The following is a 20,372-nucleotide window of genomic DNA, read 5'->3' as shown; positions in this document are numbered from 1 at the left end:
AACACGACAGAAGCCCTTCTTGGTTTGCATAATTTATTCTCGCCCTGCGATATCCTCCTGCTCCCATCAAGGTGTGCCCCTTTATTTTGGGGGAGGGCTCAGCGCTCCCCCTGCACCGGGCGCCCTCCTAACGTGCATAACGGCCCATGCCCAATGTTGGCAGGATACGGCCCCTTGGTGCTCTGTTGCCCTCCCAGCTCACGGCCACGTTCTGGAGCTTGACTTCCCCGTCGACCTCCAGGAAGCGGATACTTTTTGGTGAGAGGCGGTGGTGGAACTCGCAAAGGGAAATACCTTTCTCCAGGATCTGGCAAAGAAACGGAAAAAGGCACGTCAAGAAGGGTTGGAAGATAAACCTCCCAACTCCGAGTGACATGAGAATCCCGTGTGGTTTGATGAGTGGCGGCTCTCCTGTTTAGATATTTGGGAACCTCAATACTCTGCTAGCTACACAGGCTTCTGTTAAAGGCTTTGGAGCTTGTTTGCTCTGGTTTACCATTGCTCTTCCAACTAGCTCTCTGCAAGATTTCACTGTTCATTCCCAGGAACCGGTAATTAAAGGTAGACTGCACCCACCCCTGGGAAGCTCCACTGAGCTCAGGCATAGGGTACCTGACGCGGGTGGCGCTGTGGGTTAAACCACAGAGCCTAGGACTTGCCGATCAGAAGGTCGGCGGTTCAAATCCCCATGACGGGGTGAGCTCCCGTTGCTCGGTCCCTGCTCCTGCCCATCTAGCAGTTTGAAAGCACGTCAAAGTGCAAGTAGATAAATAGGTACCACTCCAGCGGGAAGGTAAACGGCGTTTCCGTGCGCTGCTCTGGTTCGCCAGAAGCGGCTTAGTCCTGCTGGCCACATGACCTGGAAGCTGTACACCGGCTCCCTCGGCCAATAAAGCGAGATGAGCACCGCAACCCCAGAGTCGGTCACGACTGGACCTAACGGTCAGGGGTCCCTTTATCTTTATAGGGAACCTGTGGCCCTCCGGATACTGTGGGACTCTTAATACCCCTGTTGGCTGTGCTTTAAAGCCCAACAACCTGAGCAGAGCCAGAGATTCCCCACGCATGTCTTCTAAATATGCCTTTGATTGACAAACCCACTAATTTTTCTAACCGCTTTTAAAAGGCGCTTAAGTTAGTTCCACGAGTTTCTCACGCTTGGCTTGGAGGAATATTGGCTTTTATCGCCTGCCCTAAATGTATAGGCTACTCAAGCGGACCTTAGGGGAGTTAACCGTCTAGTAACTCTGAAAGACGCGGGTGGCGCTGTGGGTAAAACCTCAGCACCTAGGACTTGCCGATCGTCAGGTCGGCAGTTCGAATCCCCGCGGCGGGGTGCGCTCCCGTTGTTCGGTCCCAGCGCCTGCCAACCTAGCAGTTCGAAAGCACGTCAAAGTGCAAGTAGATAAATAGGGACCGCTTACTAGCCTAGGACCCTCGTACCTACGGGATCGCCTCTCCTGCTATGTACCACGGAGGACCTTACGGTCTTCAAACAAAAACATCTTGGAGGTCCCAGGCCACAGGGAGGTTAGGCTGGCCTCGACCAGAGCCAGGGCTTTTTCGGCCGTGGCCCCGATCTGGTGGAACGCTCTGTCACAAGAGAATAGGGCTCTGCGGGACTTGACCTCTTTTCACAGGACCCCCGGGTGCAAGTAGATAAATAGGGACCGCTTACTAGCGGGAAGGGAAACGGCGTTCCGTGTGCTGCGCTGGCTCGCCAGATGCAGCTTGTCACGCTGGCCACGTGACCCAGAAGTGTCTCCGGACAGCGCTGGCCCCCGGCCTCTTGAGTGAGATGGCCGCACAACCCTAGAGTCTGTCAAGACTGGCCCGTACGGGCAGGGGTACCTTTACCTTTACCTTTAACTCTGAAAAAGGAAGAGTGCAATGTTCTCTCTGCTATTCAACATGATTGATTGAAACTCTTAGGTTTGGCACATTTTATTTAGTGGGACATCTTTATCTACGTAGGGCTGCCCTTGAGACTGACCCAGAAAATCCAGCGGGTGCAGCATGCTGCGGCGAGACTCCTTATGGGGTCCTCGCCGCGGGATCACATTCACCCAGGGCTATACCAGCTGCACTGGCTCCCAGTGGAGTACAGGATCACATTCAAGGTGCTGGTTTTAACCAGCCCTATAAGGCCTAGGACCCTCGTACCTACGGGACCGCCTCTCCTGCTATGTACCACGGAGGACCTTATAGTCTTCAAACAAAAACATCTTGGAGATCCCAGGCCACAGAGAGGTTAGGCAGCCTCAACCAGAGCCAGAGCTTTTTCGGCCATGGCCCCGATCTGGTGGAACGCTCTGTCACAAGAGACTAGGAGGGACTTGACATCTTTCTGCAGGGCCTGCAAGACAGAGCTGTTCCACCAGGCCTTTGGCCAAGGCACAGTCTGACCCCCTCCTTTGGTAATCCTCACAGCACTCTAGCCCAATGGTTGCCATTAATTTGATTCTGAATTGATTTTAGAATGTATTTCAATGAATTGACTGTGATTTTATGTAAACGGTGCGTTTTTTTACTGTTGTTAGCCGCTCTGAGCCCAGCTTTGGCTGGGGAGAGCGGGATATAAATAAATTATTATTATTATTATTATTATTATTATTATTATTATTATTATTAAAAGTGGAAGGAGTGAGTTTCAAGTCCGTCGGTGAGCAAAGCTATCTGTTCACAGAGAGCGATGGGGAAAGCAGAGAGCAATCTGAGAGCAACAGGTAAAGGTACCCCTGCCCATACGGGCCAGTCGTGTCCGACTGGGGTTGCGCGCCCATCTCGCTTAAGAGGCCGGGAGCCAGCGCTGTCCGGAGACACTTCCGGGTCACGTGGCCAGCGTGACAAGCTGCATCTGGTGAGCCAGTGCAGCACACAGAAACGCCGTTTACCTTCCCGCTAGTAAGCGGTCCCTATTTATCTACTTGCACCTGAGGGTGCTTTCGAACTGCTAGGTTGGCAGGCGCTGGGACTGAGCAACGGGAGCGCACCCCGCCGTGGGGATTCGAACTGCCGACCTGACGATCGGCAAGTCCTAGGCGCTGAGGTTTTACCCACAGTGCCACCCGCGTCCCTACGTGAGAGCAACAACTAGGGAGTAAAATGAAGGGACATGGGAGGTTCTTTTTGACATAACAATATCAAACCTTAGAATTTCCATTCCTTTAGCCCTACTTACTTGGAAGCAAGAGTCAATGATTTCAATAGGACCCCTGGGCAGACGTAGGATCTTCCTGTTTTCTTCCTATACCTGCCCCCCTGTCCTATACCATACCTACTTTGGGGCTCCCAGCAGCCTTCTGCCCTCCCAGTCCCCATGCAGCCACCATCGCCCCTCACCCAGCGCCCGTGTTTTTGGGGGTGGTGTTTGCGTGTGTGTGTCCCGATTCCCCTTCCCCGCCGAGGACCCCTCAGTTGCTACCCGACCTTGTAGCCCATCCGGGTGACGATGATTTGAATCCTGAACTCCTGGCCTCGCCGGAAAGGGGCCATCACCGTCAGACCCTCACCCCACTGCTGGTCTGTGAAGCTGTTGAGGGTCACCCAGCCAGGGGAAGACGGGGGTCCCTCAAAGCTGACCGTCAGCCTCAGAGGCTTGTTCCCCTCCTCGACTTGTCTGGAAGCAAAGTCCACATAGAACCTGAGAAAAGAGGTGAGAGAGATCAGGTTCGCTGGGTTACATATCCTGCCGTATGTCCAGGTAAGAATTAGCTGAACGATGACTGCCCTGCTGCCAACTTCTTTCCTGTATCCCCTGCTCCTCTGCTATATTTTTTATATACCGTATTTTTTGCTCCATAAGGCACACTTTATTCTTCCTAAAAAGTAAGGGGGAATGTCTGTGCGTCTTACGGAGCAAATGCGTGGTCCCTGGAGCTGAATTGCCCAGGGGCGAAAAGCAGATTATGCTCTCTTTTTTTGAAAGAGGGAAGTGGGTGTTGAAACAAAGCCGCTGATCAGCAAGCGATCGGGGAGAGAGATAAGGGACGCTAGCAAGAAAGGAGGCTGCCTGGGAGCAGGGGGGTAAAGACAGCAAACTTGCAAAGGGGGGAAACAGGAAGACTAAAGCAATGAGGAGAGAAATTAGAAGAAAAGGAGGAGCAAAAAACTGCTCCAGCTAAGGAAAAGGCACTAAGGCAAACAAGAGGGAAGGGAGTGTTGAAAGGAAGCAGCTGATCGGTGGGATCGGAAGAGAGATAAGGGACGCTAGCGGAGGCTGCCTGGGAGGGGGAGGTAAAAGCCCATGGATCCTCAGGATTTTTGCATTGGGTCACCCCAAATTCACCGTCAGATCACATAGCATGTCCATGGCTACAGCCTGTGCCAAAAAAATCACGCACCCACTGTTGCGTGGGGCCACAATAACGCAAAAACGTAGTTACAAAGCACAGATCCACATGGATCCTCATGATTTTTGCATTGGGTCACCTCAAATTCACCAGCAGATCACATGTCTGTGGTCACAGTATGAACCACAAAGATCATACACCCAATGTTTCATTCAGAACATTTTGTTTCTTGTTTTCCTCCTTTTTTTTAGGAGCGAAAAATACGGTATTTATGATGCCTTCTTCCAACGAGTTCTAGTACATGGTTTCCCCTCCTCCCGTTTCATTCCCCCACCTCGTAGAAAAGCCCGCAGGAGCCACGCAGCCTTTAAAGAGTGCGCCACTCTTGGGGGCTTTTCCCCAAGAAGGGAGAAGGGACTGACTTCTCCCTCCTGTGGGCTTTTGCACTCTATAGCAGGGAGAAGGTCGGGGAGAAGTGGAAATCCTTGGTTTTCCTTGATTTCCCCCTCTGAAAACTAGGTGTGTCCTATGGTCAGGTGCGCCTTATAGAGCGAAAAATGCGGTAAATCACCAAAAAGCTGGGCCCAGGTGGCTCAGATCTCCCCTGGTGTCAGTTATGGGAGGTTTGGCTGCTGTGCCTCAGAGCAGAAGGAAAAGCACTCTGCACATGCTTAGGCCCAGTCTCTCTCCGTAATATTCCACAAGTCCTAGCACGAAGTCCTGGCCAGGAATTGCGACTTGCCCCCTCTACTTGCATCACGAATTATGGACTCCAAATCCATTCTAGGGAAGATAATATCAGTGCTGAGTTACCTTTTGCCCTGTGGTGGAATGATACCTTCCAGCAGCACCCATGACTCTGGTTCCAGGCCTTGCGGGATAGCCCGGTAAAATGGTATATTCTGCAAGGGAGGAAAGAAGAAAATGAGGCACGCACATTCTTGAATCTCTGTGTTGTAAACAAAAATCTGCCCTTTTCCCTTATGGGGTATCCAAGAGCCCATATAGAGTCCTTACATAGGTTCCCTATTGGTAGGAGAGAATAACAGAGGCCAACCAGAGAATATTGAGAAGCAAAGCAGCTAGTAAGCCTGATCTTTATTGATCTGTTGCAACAGGGTGCTCCCCTCACATGCAGGAGAGAGGAGGGACCCAGAAAAATGGTGTGCAAGGCCTTATAAAGACTTTTGATATTGCCACCCTGTAGATCAAGACCACCCCCAGAAACATCATGCATACATCACAGAAGGGGTGTGACCTAAGACCACCCCTCAGATACATCACACCTATATCACAGAAAAGGCGGTCTTAAAACAGAAATTTGAATGTTGTTTTTCTCCTGTCCTTGTTTATCTCCTGTCTGGCAGGTTACTTGATTGGATTGCCTGGGGAGCCTGGCCATAAATACAGTGGTGCCTCGCAAGACGAAAAGAATCCGTTCCGCGAGTCTTTTCGTCTTGCGGTTTTTTCGTCTTGCGAAGCAAGCCCATTGGCGGATTAGCGCTATTGACAGTTTAAGGGCTAAAAACGGCTTTTTAAGGCTTAAGGGATTAGCGGGTTTGCTGCTAAAATGCTTTTAGCAGCTTAGCGCTTCAGAAAAAGGGGTTTTGGAGCGAAAAAAAATTTTTTCGTCATTTTTCGTCTTGCGAAGCAAGCCCATAGGGAAATTCATCTTGCGAAGCGCCTCTGCAAACGGAAAACCCTTTCGTCTTGCGGGTTTTCCGTCTTGCGAGGCATTCGTCTTGCGGGGCACCACTGTACTTAGTTCCTGGCCATATCACAGGCTCACACCCTATTCATATCTTGAATGTGCCCTTAAGACAGAATTTGTGAGGAAAGAGACAATGGGGAGGTTTCCCACTTTGACCTTGCAGAGAAAACATTTGCTCAGTTTAGGAATCAAAATGGTTCCAGGTTGGCCTTCCTGTGCTGATCTATGTATCTGCTTGGTTGGTACACTTATGAACATTACCATATATCTAAGACCTCAAAATTCCTATCACACCATCCAGTCTGTGAGATGATTGGCTTGGTTTCTTCTTTTAATAAGGTTTTATTAAAGCTTTTTCCAAATACAATAAGATAAAAGGAACTAAATAAAAACAAAAACAGAGAGAAAAGAAAACTGAGTCCTCTCAAAGGTAGCGCTTAATCCTTATCTCACACAGAAAGTGGTGCACCCTCCAAACTCTCACCTGAAAGCTTTCTTTAAAAAAAATATTTTTTATTTTATAATTTTATAATCACAATAATTTACAAATTCAATACTTTCCCAAGGATACAGTATAGACTGTCCCCCCCCCTAATTTCTTGCATCTTATTTTATTTTTCCAAACTTTGCTTTCCCTCTTATTTATCCTAGTTTCCAATTATATACCGTATTTTTCGCTGTGTAAGACGCACTTTTCCTCTCCTAAAAAGTAAGGGGAAATGTGTCTGCGTCTTATGGAGCGGAGGCAGGCGGCAAAAGCCCCCAAGAGCTCTTGCGGGCTTTTCCCCAGGAGGGAGAAGGGACTGACGCGGCCAGTCAGTCCCTCCTCCCTCCTCGTAGAAAAGCCCACAGGAGCCACGCACTCCTTAAAGAGCGTGCGGCTCTTTCTGGCTTTTGTGGGAGGTGGGGGAAGGGACAGAGGGCAGCCCCTCAGGCCTTTCCCCCACCTCCTGGAAAAGCCCCCAAGAGCTGCACTCCCTTTCACTAGCTGCGTTGATCCTGTGTGCGGCTCTTGGGGGCTTTTCCACCCAAGGAGGGAGAAGGGCTGTGATGGGCTGCCCTTCTCCCTCCTGTGAAAAAGCCTGCAAGGTCAGGTGCGTCTTATGGAGTGAAAAATACGGTAATTGAGAGCTTCCGACTTGTTCAGAAATAGTCTCTTATCTTTCTACAACCACACAACAACCCAGCCAGGCAGAGAAGAGAAAGAAAAAGTCTGGGCCAAGGTCACCCACAAATTGTGACTGTGTGAGAATCTGAACCCAGGCCTCAGTCAGAACAAAATGCTGCTTTGAATATTCCCTCTTCATTTAGAAGAACAGAGTTGTTGTCGTCTTCTCCTCCTCCTCCTCCTCCTCACTCGTAGGCCAATGTCCTATCTAGTCCAGAATCCGAGAATCATAGAATCATAGAATCATAGAGTTGGAAGAGACCACAAGGGTCATCGAGTCCAACCCCCTGCCAAGCAGGAAACACCATCAGAGCACTCCTGACATATGGTTGTCAAGCCTCTGCTTAAAGACCTCCAAAGAAGGAGACTCCACCACACTCCTTGGCAGCAAATTCCACTGTCGAACAGCTCTCACTGTCAGGAAGTTCTTCCTAATGTTTAGGTGGAATCGTCTTTCTTGTAGTTTGGATCCATTGCTCCGTGTCTGCTTCTCTGGAGCAGCAGAAAACAACCTTTCTCCCTCCTCTAGGTGACATCCTTTTATATATTTGAACATGGCTATCATATCACCCCTTAACCTCCTCTTCTCCAGGCTAAACATGCCCAGCTCCCTTAGCCGTTCTTCATAAGGCATCGTTTCCAGGCCGTTGACCATTTTGGTTGCCCTCCTCTGGACACGTTCCAGTTTGTTAGTGTCCTTCTTGAACTGTGGTGCCCAGAATCCTAATCTCACAGCGGCCATCAAGTTCCTTCTTCGCTACTTAAGCCCATTTCCTCAGATAACCGACTTCCTTCTTTCTTAAAACTGCTTGTCATCCTGCGAACTTCCTGCCCCTTCTTCAACCTCTTCTATCAAGCAGATCTAATCAGTATTTCCCGAGGCTTTAATCCGTAGCTCTTCTTACCAAAGAACGCCCACCAGAGTTCAAGCCTTGAAAAAGTCGGAGGTTTGGTACCTGGGAAAGTGAGTCACAGGATGGGAAGACCATTTCACGCAATGCAGAATTGGCCCATAATCTGTCCCTTTCGCCCCCTTGAAATTGCATGATGCTATATGACAGTTTGCGGTTGCAGAAAGGTGTGGCGTACAAAGGATAGTAGCACGGTGCCGATGAGTTTTATTTTGCTTTTAAAAATTCCTGTGAATTATTGAGACACCCTCAGCTGGTTTCGGTTCCTCCTTGCTACAGTGGGGAAATCGAGGAACTGTCCCAGTGATCAGAGGAAGAAAGGAGACAACTTGAGAAAGCACCTGCTTCGGTGTTGGAAAATTACTACCTGTAGCCACAACTTTTTCTGCAATAAACACAAACCCTTGTTTTGCAAAATGTGGCAAACTACAAAAATGCAAATGCAACACGCTGGCTAATGTTGTTGTTGTTTACTCGTTTAGTCGTGTCCGACTATTCGTGACCCCCTGGACCAGAGCACGCCAGACACTCCTGTCTTCCACTGCCTCCCGCAGTTTGGTCAAACTCATGCTGGCAGCTTCGAGAACACTGTCCAACCATCTCGTCCTCTGTCGCCCCCTTCTCCTTGTGCCCTCCATCTTTCCCAACATCAGGGTCTTCTCCAGGGAGTCTTCTCTTCTCATGAGGTGGCCAAAGTCTTGGAGCCTCAGCTTCAGGATCTGTCCTTCCAGTGAGCACTCAGGGCTGATTTCCTTAAGAATGGATAGGTTTGTTCTTCTTGCAGTCCATGGGACTCTCAAGAGTCTCCTCCAGCACCAGAATTCAAAAGCATCCATTCTTCGGCGATCAGCCTTCTTTATGGTCCAGCTCTCGCTTCCATACATCACTACTGGGAAAACCATAGCTTTAACTATACGGACCCTCACTGGCTAATAACTGTAAATATATAATAGGTATGATGTCATTCAAAATATACAAATAAGCGACTTCAAACTAATATATATATCATACAATACATCTCACAGAATATACAAGTAACTGCAAGTTGTTACATGTATCAAGAGTCAATCAAAGGTTCAGTCAACCAATGAATAGCGAGGAACGCCAAACGGTCTCTCAAAGGAAGACATCTCTCCAAAGTCTCAAAAGCACAGTGCATCTGGAACAGTTAAACTGTTTCAGAATAAAGTCTTCATCAGCTAGAAGTGGAATTGCAAGCAATGAATGACAACAAAACAGCAACCTGCAGCTACATTATCCAGTGAGCACTGATCCACTAGTACGATCTCCACTAGTATGTATATTTCATTGATTATTCAGAATGTACCTCTTTATATAGGGATGAGGGTTGCCCTGTGGTCTAAACCACAGAGCCTAGGGCTTGCCAATCAGGAGGTCGGCGGTTCGAATCCATGCGACAGGGTGAGCTCCCGTTGCTCTGTCCCTGCTCCTGCCAACCCGGCAGTTCGAAAGCACGTCAAAGTGCAAGTAGATAAATAGGTACCACTCCAGCGGGAAGATGAACGGTGTTTCCGTGTGCTGCTCTGGTTTGCCAGAAGCGGCTTAGTCCTGCTGGCCACATGACCCGGAAGCTGTACGCCGGCTCCCTCGGCCAATAAAGTGAGATGAGCGCCACAACCCCAGAGTTGGCCACGACTGGACCTGATGGTCAGGGGTCCCCTTACCTTTATCGCTTTATATATTTTGCTCTACTGTATATCGTACATACAGGTTGCTCAGTTTTGTTGTCATTCATTGCTTGCAGCATCATACCAATATATATATATATATATATTTACTAACAGTTATTAGCCAGCGTGTTGCGTTGACAACTGGATTCTGCAAATGAGATTCGGAAACATTGCTGTAGATGGCAGAGCATAGCTGTCATGGCTAGTCGCCCTTGATAGCCCTCTTGTCCATGAATTTGTTCAATTCTCTTTTAAAAAGCTATCTACAACTAATCTACAGAAACTACAACTAATCCAGAATGCGGCAGCTAGACTGGTGACTGTGGGCGGCCGCCGAGACCTTATAACACTGGCCTTGAAAGACCTGCATTGGCTCCCAGTATGTTTCCAAGCACAATTCAAAGTGTTGGTGCTGACCTTGAAAGGCCTAAACGGCCTCAAAGGCCCAGTATACCTGAAGGAGCGTCTCCACCTCCATCGTTCTGCCCGGACACTGAGGTCCAGCTCTAAGGGCCTTCTGACAGTTCCCTCATTGCGAGAAGCGAGCTTACAGGGAACCAGGCAGAGGGCCTTCTCGGTGGTGGCGCCCACCCTGTGGAACGCCCTCCCACCAGATGTCAAAGAGATAAACAATTACCTGACTTTTAGAATACATCTGAAGGCAGCCCGGTTTAGGGAAGTTTTTAATGTGTGACATTTTAATGCATTTTTTATCTTTGTTGGAAGCCGCCCAGAGTTGCTGGGGAAACCCAGCCAGATGGGCGGGGTACAAATAATAAATTATTATTATTATTATTATTATTATTATTATTATTATTATTATCCAAGTTGGTAGCCATCACTCCTTCCGGTGGGAGAGAGTTCCACAGATTAACCAAGCACCGTGTGAAGGAGCTTAATCGCTGAGATAATTAAGGGTCTGGAAACTCAGCCTTACGAGGAGCGCTTGAAGCAGCCATCTTCAAATATCTTAAGGGCTGTCACATGGAAGAGGGAACAGGCTTGTTTTCTCCTGCTCTGGAGGTCAGGACTCGAACCCATGGCTTCAAGCTACAAGAAAGGAGGTTGCGGTTAAACAGCAGGCGCAACTTTCTGACAGCAAGAGCTGTTTGGCAGGGGAACAGACTCCCACGAGAGGTGATGGACTCTCCTTCCTTGGAGGTTTTTAAGCAGATGTCGGATGGCCATCTATGATGGATGCTTTAGCTGAGATTCCTGCCTTGCAGGGGGTTGGTCTGGATGACCCCCAGGGTCCCTTTCAACGCTTAAGATTCTACCATTCTTTTCTCTATCCCTGACATTCAGCTTCCTGAGACGCCCACGAATTCCAGTGTTAGGAGAGAGAGAGAAAAAGGTTTCTCGGTCCACGTTCTCCACGCCAGGGATTATTTTATAAACTCCTATGTTTGAATTATGGTGCTGGAGGAGACTCTTGAGAGTCCCATGGACTGCAAGAAGATCAAACCTCTCCATTCTGAAGGAAATCAGCCCTGAGTGCTCACTGGAAGGACAGATCCTGAAGCTGAGGCTCCAAGACTTTGGCCACCTCATGAGAAGAGAAGACTCCCTGGAAAAGACCCTGATGTTGGGGAAGATGGAGGGCACAAGGAGAAGGGGACGACGGAGGATGAGATGGTTGGACAGTGTTCTCGAAGGTACCAGCATGAGTTTGACCAAACTGCGGGTGGCAGTGGAAGACAGGAGTGCCTGGCGTGCTCCGGTCCAGGGGGTCACGAAGAGTCGGACACGACTGAACGACTAAACAACAACAACAACATTGTGTTGCCTCTTGCTCGCCTTTTCCCTAAGAAGTCCCCAAGACTTTCATGGAATTGTCGAGTTGGAAGGCACCCTCCGAGGGTCATCTAGTCCACCCCCCTGCAATGCAGGAATCTTTTTGCCTAGTGCAGATCTCGAACCCCCAACCCTGAAATTCAGAGTCTCAAGCTTTCCCAACTGAGCTCTCCCTCCGAGCGGAGTCAGGCTACCTGCTTGATCATTTCGGTTTCCCTTTTCCGGACCTTGAAGTTTTACTCAAAGTAGACCCATTTCAATGAATGGACCCAAGTTCACCATGTCCACAAATTCCAATATGTCTCCTTCATGCAGGATTTTAGCCACACGTGTCTAACAGGGAGGGGCACGTAATTCATATATAAAATTTTAAAAGCAGCATGTTGTTTATGGCAATGTTTGTTTGTTTGTTTGTTTCAAAAATGGATTTTATTAAAAAAAAAAAAATTTGGGGGGGGAATACAAAAGTTAGCACCAAGTGGCCAATATCTCTTTATCAAAGATTTTTTAAAAAAACTAATCCAAATGAAAATTCAAAGCAAAAGGAAGAAAAGAAAGGGAGGAAAAAAAGAAGGTGGGGGGAGAACTTCTTATTCATCATCATCATCATAATGATAATAATAATAATAATAATAATAATAATAATTTATTAATTGTACCCCGCCCATCTGGCTGGGTTTTCCCAGCCACTCAGGGCGTCTTCCAACATCTGTCAGCTAAATACAGAAAACTGTACCAACCACCCATTGCAGTATAACACACAACAATCCCATTTTCTTCAGTCCTCAAACCCAGATATCATAAGTTGGTTTTCTTTTTCACGCAATAAATCTGCATTGCGATGCCTGCTGACCAAGGATCTCTGGGAAATGTAGTTCTGAGAGGCAAGTGGGGATTTTGCTCTTCGTCCTCTCCCAAAACGCAGACTTCCTTGCTGAAGGTGCATGGACAAACTGGTTCCCAAACTGGTTTATCGTTGCAGCGCAGGTGTAAAACGAGTGCTCAGCATAAGGGCACAGGCAGGGTGGGGACGTTGGAAAGGAAAAGGTGGCCGGTTCAGTTGACGTAAGGAGGGAAAACCCAGGCTGACAAAATGACATTTAAAGGCAGTGGATGAGCGATACAAGCACCCGCTCTGCCCAAGGATCTATGGCTCACTTGGAGTAAGGTAGGGATAGTTCAGTCAGGAGAGCATGAGGCTCTTAAATCTCACGGTCGTGGGTTCGAAACCCGTGTTGGGCGAAAGATTCCGGCATTGCAGGGGGTTGGGCTAGATGACCACCAGGTTCCCTTCCAACTCTGCAATTCTGTGATTCAAGAAGAAGCCTGCTGGATGAGGCCAATGGTCCAGCATCTGGCCCAGCATCGTGTTCTTGCAGGGTCCAACCAGATGCCTCAATTTCTCTCCTGCGGTTTGCAGAAACCGGTGTTCATAACATCGCTGCCTCTGATCGCGGTCGCAGAGGACAGCCATCATAGCTAGCAGACATCAATAGCCTTCCCCTCCATTAATCTGTCTAACGATCGACACCTGTGGCCATCACTGCCTCCAGTGGCAGTGAGTTCCAAAGTTTCACTATGTGCTATAAAAGGAAGCTGCTTCCGTAACTGGCCAGACCCCTGGTCTATCTAGCTGGAAGACTATCTAATTACAAAAGCAAAAAAAAAAAACTTGTGGAATAGTTCAGCCGGTAGAGCATCACACTTTTAATCTCAGGATTGTGGGTTCGAACCCCACCCTGGGTGAAAAAATTGCTGCATTGCACAGGGTTCTAACTCTACAATTCTATGTTTCTAATGGAAGATTCATTCCAGGCAAAAGAAAGCATTTCTGCACATGGCGCATAGCAGAAGGGCAGAATGCACATCTACGGGACTTTGCGATGGCCACTAGCTTGAATGGCTTTCAGAGAGGTTGCACAAATTCAGGGAGGAAAATAATAATAATAATCATTTATTATTTATACCCCGCCCATCTGGCTGGGTCCCCCCAGCCACTCTGGGCAGCTTCCAACAAAACACTAAATTACAATAACCTATTAAACATTAAAAGCTTCCCTAAACAGGGCTGCCTTCAGATGTCTTCTAAGGCTCCGTCAGCAGCTACTAGCCATGAATGTTTTGCATCTGCTGTGGGAGTCAGTACAAGTCAGGAGAGCAGCTGAGGGTATCATGAACAGGGAGGATTACACTTCAACTCAGATCCTCTTTGCTGGAATCTGGCTGGTAAAAAAAAGAAAAGGTGTGGGCTTCCGGCGTGGTGCGCTCTGTGACGGGTCAAGGGAAGTGATCCAATATAGTGGAGCACGCCCGATCGCTGTAAAAGTGGCAAGGGGAGAACAAGGGCAATGTAGACTCCCCTGGGGAAAAGCCAGAGAAGAGCTCTCTGGCCGACAAAGCACGGAGCGGCGCCAGAAGAGACTCTCCATGCTCCAGCACAAAAAAAGGTAAAGGTAAAGGACCCCTAGACAATTAAGTCCAGTCAAAGGCGACTATAGGGTTGCGGCGCTCATCTCAGGCCGAGGGAGCTGGTGTTTGTCCACAGATTTCCGGGTCATGTAGCCAGCATGACTAAACCGCTTCTGGCACAACGGAACACCGTGATGGAAACCAGAGCAATGCACGGAAACCCCATTTACCTTCCCGCCGCAGTGGTACCTATTTATCTACTTGCACTGGTGTGCTTTCGAACTGCAAGGTTGGCAGGAGCAGGGACCAAGCAACAGGAGCTCACCCCGTCGCGGGGATTCGAACCGCCGACCTTCCGATCGGCAAGCCCAAGAGGCTCGGTGGTTTAGACCACAGCACCACCCGTGTCCAGTGTGGGAACAGAAGGCTCGACTGGATGGGCCTTATGTTTTGGTCTGTTTTAAAAGAAACTAAGATGGGGAGAAAGGGAGACAGGCCGGCGTAACACTGTCAAAACATTGCACTTGATCAAAGGCGGCTTCCAGATCTGGAAAGGTTAAAGACAGGGGTGCCAACTTGAATTTTAAAAAATTGGGGGGTGTTCAAATAAGCCCTATCCCGGATAATCAATCACATGGCATGCACACACCATTTAAATGGCAATGCGCATTAACTTTGGGCGGTAAAGGTAAAGGTACCCCTGCCCGTACGGGCCAGTCTTGACAGACTCTAGGGTTGTGCGCCCATCTCACTCAAGAGGCCGGGGGCCAGCGCTGTCCGGAGACACTTCCGGGTCACATGGCCAGTGTGATATCGCTGCTCTGGCAAGCCAGAGCCGCACACGGAAACGCCGTTTACCTTCCCGCTAGTAAGCGGTCCCTATTTATCTACTTGCACCCGGGGGTGCTTTCGAACTGCTAGGTTGGCAGGCGCTGGGACCGAGTGACGGGAGCGCACCCCGCCGCGGGGATTCGAACCACCGACCTTTCAATCGGCAAGCCCTAGGCGCTGAGGCTTTTACCCACAGCGCCACCCGCGTCCCAACTTTGGGCGGAGGACCCCTCAGTTATTTTAGTTCAGTCTCTAGGACTTGGCTCCTGTGGCAACAGCTGTCGTACGCACATCAGCAAGTCTCCCCTAGTTTACGGAATTGTGCAGAAGAGGAAATTTTGGCAAATTCACCTTCTCAGGTGAGCACCTTCCGCAATACCTGTTCAGTGGTACCAGAGCCCCGTCCTTTGCAGATGATTATCCTACAGTTCTTCACGGCACCTCACCCCGTTTCTCCTCCTGGCGAACAGTTTTCACGGCATCGCCGAGTTGCAAGGGACCCCTTGGGGTCATCCAGCCTAACCCCCTGCGCTGCAGGAGTCGCAGAAGAAGAATCCCTGACGGACCTCTGTTGAAACGCCTCTGAGGGAGGAGAGCCCATTACCTGGCTGGCACGAATAATGATGCCTCTCCTTGCTGGTTTTTGTTCCAAGGGCCGTAGCAAAACGTGCCGGGTTTGATTGCCAGCAGCACCCGCAGGTAGGAACCGGGAGGAATCCCCGCCTGAAGGTTCAGACAACGAGGAACCTCCTCAATGTTCTCGCCACCACCACAAACCAGAAAAAGGAAACGCTCTTGGTTGTTTTTACTCACAAAATTATCAGGCACTATTGCCATCTCTGCCGCCTCTTTGCTGGAGACTTTTTGCAGGCATCAAGGACCGGCTTCCAATCAGCAGGCGACTCTTCTTAACAGTGGCAATCTCATCTCCTTCGGGGCAGATTTTGAAGAGGCGCTTCCTCCCACAGCTAATGAGTTTGTGCTTAGTCACACTTCCCCATGAGGGCGAAGTCACAGCTTGATCCATGAGCTGGAGCCCCAGAGGGAGACACCATCGCCTTCAGCCTGGCTCTGGGTGCCCTCAGCTCCATCATGACTCCACAGTGGCTTAGAGCTCCGCCTGTGAGGAGGGGAAGGAGCTGTCCCTGAAGCTTGCAAAAGAGAAAACCTGGATTCTAGAAGTAGAAAGTTCAGTGGTACCTCGGGTTACGTACACTTCAGGTTACACACTCTGCTAACCCGGAAATAGTGCTTCAGGTTAAGAACGTTCCTTCAGAATAAGAACAGAAATCATGCTCCGACGGCAGCAGCAGGCCCCATTAGCTAAAGTGGTGCTTCAGGTTAAGAACAGTTTCAGGTTAAGAACAGACCTCTGGAATGAATTAAGTACTTAACCCGAGGTACCACTGTAGTATGGAGGGGGCTTTTCCGGGCCTCTTGTGTGTTATAAGAATTTTAAGGTCTTATACAGTCATACTTCGGGTTGAAGTTGCTTCAGGTTGAGCACTTTTGGGTTGCGCTCCGCGGTGACCCGGAAGTAATGGAACGCGTTACTTCCGGGTTTCGTCGCGCGCGCCGATGGTCAAAATGACGTCACGCGCATGTGCAGAAGTGGCGAATCACGACCCGCCCACGTACAGACGTGCAGTCGCAGGTTGCGTTCGCTTTAGGATGTGAACGGGGCTCCGGAACGGATCCTGTTCATATCCTGAGGCACCACTGTATATATAAAGTAAATGTTCATAAATGTACAATGGTACCTCGGGTTACAGACCCTTCAGGTGACAGACTCCGCTAACCCAGAAATAGGACCTCGGGTTAAGAACTTTGCTTCAGGATGAGAACAGAAATCGCGCCACAGCGCTGCAGTGGCAGCGGGAAGCCCCATTAGCTAAAGTGGTGCTTCAGGTTAAGAACAGTTTCAGGTTAAGAACAGACCTTCCTGCCAGCCAGGAGAAGACTGCTTCTCTGATGTACATATGATGTATTGGGGGGGGGGGTCTTGGGCTACACCCCTTCTGTGATGTATGTATGATGTTTCTGGAGGTGGTCTTGGGGTCCAGGGTGGGCCATTTCAAATGTCTATATAAGGGATTGCACACTTTTGTCCTGGGTCATCCTCCTCTCCTGCGTTTGGGGGGAGCACCCTGTTGCAACAGCTTTAATAAACATCAGGCTTATAGCCGCTTTGCTTCCATACCTCGAGTTGAATGTGCTTCGGGTTCAGCGCCTTCGAGTTGCGCTCCGCGGCAATCTGGAAGTAATGGAGCGCGTTACTTCCAGGTTTCGCCACTCACGCATGCGCAGACGCTCAAAATGGCGTCACGTGCATGCGCGGGAGCGGCAAAACGCGACCCGCGCATGCGCAGACGGGCCGTCGCGTCTTGCGTTCCGTTCGGGATGCGAACGGGGCTCCGGAAAGGATCCCATTCACATCCCAAGGTACCACTGTAATAATAATAATAATAATAATAATAATAATTCATAATAATTTATTTGAACCCTGCCTATCTGGCTGGGTTTCCCCAGCCACTCTGGGCAGATGTTTTCTCGCAGTGAGGGAACCGCCAGAAGGCCCTCAGTGCTGGACCTCAGCATCCGGGCAGAATGATGGGGGTGGAGACGCTCCTTCAGGTATACTGGGCTGAGGCTACAGTATTGTAGTTTCCAGGTCACCTTCAAAGGTAGCCCCACGTAGAACTGCTGACCTTCTGATCGGCAAGTCCTCGGCTCTGTGGTTTAACCCATAGCACCACCCGTGTCCCTGCGCATGCACACAAAAGCTTATACCCAGAACAAACTTAGTTGGTCTCTAAAGTACTACTAGACCATTTTTTTTAATTTTAATTTTTTATTTCAATTGCATCAGACCAACACGGCTACCTACCTGAATCTAGAACCACTGCTCTGAATAATGTTTTTTATAGGGTTGGGGGCACAGGGTGGGTGGGTTTATGGAACCGAGAGGCCAGTGGGCCAAAAAAGGAAACCACTGCTCTAACCACTACACCACCTAGTCTCCTTCACAGGCTTTCGGTGTAGATTGTTAATGTCCTGTGGGTGACACACCTGGAACACTCAGATCGAGATCGTTGTAAATCCACTGGGATTTGATTGCGACTGTGCAATAACGGGCAGCAGATTCAGTGAGCAGATTTTAAGGCGTTAGCTTTCCTGGGTAATCCTGTGTCAGAAGATGCTTCAGGCAACACACTAATGTTTTTTGGGAGCTGGTGCGACACAGGAACTGAAAATGGGAGCTTTGTAGCAGGAAGTCGACTGTCATTCAGGGATGACGTCAGCAGGGTGGCTCAGGCAAACCTCGGTTTCCCCACTTGCATTGCTTATTTGTGGATAAAACACACATTGCAAAACTGCTGCGCTGGCTAGAAACTCCTGCCCCAAAAATCTACAGCACACCAGGTTGAGGAGTGTTAGCAGAGTTATTTCAGTAAAGCAAATACATCAAGTCCGGAGAGAAAATAAACCCTGAGAACATTTTCCCCAAAGAAAAGCTGAACAAAACAATCTATAACTTGAAGAGAAAGGCAAATCCGTTCGTTTCTTACTTCAGGCCTCGTACATGGCAAGGTTAGAGTCAGCAGCCACGAAATTAAAAGACGCCTGCTCCTTGGGAGAAAAGCAATGACAAACCTAGACAGCATCTTAAAAAGCAGAGACATCACCTTGCCAACAAAGATCTGTATAGTTAAAGCTATGGTTTTCCCAGTAGTGATGTATGGAAGTGAGAGCTGGACCATAAAGAAGGCTGATCGCCGAAGAATGGATGCTTTTGAATTCTGGTGCTGGAGGAGACTCTTGAGAGTCCCATGGACTGCGAGAAGATCAAACGTATCCATTCTTAAGGAAATCAGCCCTGAGTGCTCACTGGAAGGACAGATCCTGAAGCTGAGGCTCCAAGACTTTGGCCACCTCATGAGAAGAGAAGACTCCCTGGAAAAGACCCTGGTGTTGGGAAAGATGGAGGGCACAAGGAGAAGGGGATGACAGAGGACCAGATGGTGGGACAGTGTTCTTGAAGCTACAATCATGAGTTTGACCAAACTGCGGGAGGCAGTGGAAGACAGGAGTGCCTGGCGTGCTCTGGTCCAGGGGGTCACGAAGAGTTGGACATGACTAAACGACTAAACAACAAAGGGAGGAACCCTGTTTTGGTTTGTCCTTTTTTAAGGGATATGTTGTAATGGGACAGGATTTGTTCTTGGAAAACGTCGGCTTCTACTGAATCAAGACGTCAGGCTGATTCACCTGTAGTTTCCTGGATGTTTCTCTTCACGCCCTTTTCTGACCGGGCTCAGCCCAGTGACAGCACCTCACCACTTCTCTGCAATTCATCAAAGATGACAGGCAGAGAGGTTCAGAGCAGGTTCTTCCTTTCACACTGTCTGGTGCATTTCACCGGAAACTTGAGCCCGTTTGAGGCAGCCTTCCATTTTTCCTTCCTGTTTGGAATTGTTTGCGTTTGAACCTCCCAATAACAGCTCTGGCAAGAGCGGCTTAACAGCGAGACGGACTCCCTTGGAAGGTGGCGGCCTCGTCTCCCCTGGAGTTTTTTTAAACAGAGTTTGGGTGGCCATTCTTTAGCTGGGATTCCCTCAGGGTCCCTTCCAATTCTGGGTTTCAACCATTCTACTCATCTTTTGCTCCCCACAGGGAATTGCATTTACAGTGGTACCTCGGGTTAAGAACTTAATTCGTTCCGGAGGTCCGTTCTTAACCTGAAACTGTTCTTAACCTGAGGCACCACTTTAGCTAATGGGGCCTCCCGCTGCTGCCGCGCCACTGGCGCTCGATTTCTGTTCTCATCCTGAGGTAAAGTTCTTAACCCGAGGTACTATTTCTGGGTTAGCAGAGTCTGTAACCTGAAGCGTCTGTAACCTGAAGCGTATGTAACCCGAGGTACCACTGTATTTACTTTTATATCACACTGTTTCCCACCTCCCTCCAAGGAGCTCCACGTGGTCGTCCCCCAACACCCTCCACTTTCTCCTCACAACAACCCTGTGGAGTAGGCCAAGAGACAGCGGTTGTATGTGTAAATGGCAGTTTGTCTTTGTGTGCTTATGTATTTTCTCTGTGTGCTTTTGTATTCTTTTTATGCACTGTTAACAAAAAAGTTAAAATTTAAGAGAGAGAGAGATTGGCCCATGATCACCCAGCAAGCTTCATTCATGGCCAGATTGGGGGATTTGAAGCCTGGTCTCCCAGGGATGTCATGTGCCTGAGCTTTTTTGGAATCAGTTTCCCGCCCCGCCCCCCAATCCATGTTACCTGTTTGTCTGTCCTCACCTGTAGCTTCACAGATATCCTCCAGGGGGCCCTAATGCTCAGCTAGCACATTCCTCAAAGGAAAACAACACAACAACCCCCTCCAGTGGCTTCTAGCAGTTTTGCTGGACTCCGGAGGTTGAAATCTGGAACTGCAGAGGTTCAGTAAAAAGGTAAAGGTACCCCTGACTGTTAGGTGGTAGTGAATCCGCAACCTGATTGGCCTACAGGAGAATCCCAGAATTAGCCAATCATGTGTCACCCATTGTGTAAATA

General features: G+C 49.1%; 1 protein-coding gene across 1 annotated transcript; it reads right to left on the bottom strand.

The window, feature by feature from the left end:
• Positions 1-16: 16 nt before the first annotated feature.
• LOC310684760 (galectin-7-like) lies at positions 17-15,753 on the bottom strand. Its single transcript, XM_083456327.1, has 4 exons — positions 15,621-15,753; positions 5,106-5,194; positions 3,430-3,643; positions 17-307 (listed from the first exon to the last, which is right to left on the bottom strand). Exons 1-4 carry the CDS (start codon positions 15,642-15,644, stop codon positions 128-130), a joined length of 507 nt encoding a protein of 168 aa, XP_083312453.1. The 5' UTR covers positions 15,645-15,753; the 3' UTR covers positions 17-127.
• Positions 15,754-20,372: the final 4,619 nt, after the last annotated feature.

The sequence above is a fragment of the Podarcis tiliguerta genome, assembly GCF_965153285.1.
Source record: "Podarcis tiliguerta genome assembly, chromosome: 8".
NCBI lineage: Eukaryota > Metazoa > Chordata > Lepidosauria > Squamata > Lacertidae > Podarcis > Podarcis tiliguerta.
The sequence above is the reverse complement of the archived record's forward strand: the minus strand, read 5'-3'. Positions and strand labels throughout refer to the sequence as shown.

Bases quoted from the DNA above. Each gene is read 5' to 3' on its own strand.
- LOC310684760 (XM_083456327.1), bottom strand. From the start codon at position 15,644: ATGGCAATAGTGCCTGATAATTTT. The intron at 5,195-15,620 runs GTGAGTAAAAAC...CCTCCCTTGCAG, and splicing joins CAATAGTGCCTGATAATTTT to AATATACCATTTTACCGGGC. The intron at 308-3,429 runs GTCGGGTAGCAA...TTTCTTTGCCAG, and splicing joins TCACCCGGATGGGCTACAAG to ATCCTGGAGAAAGGTATTTC.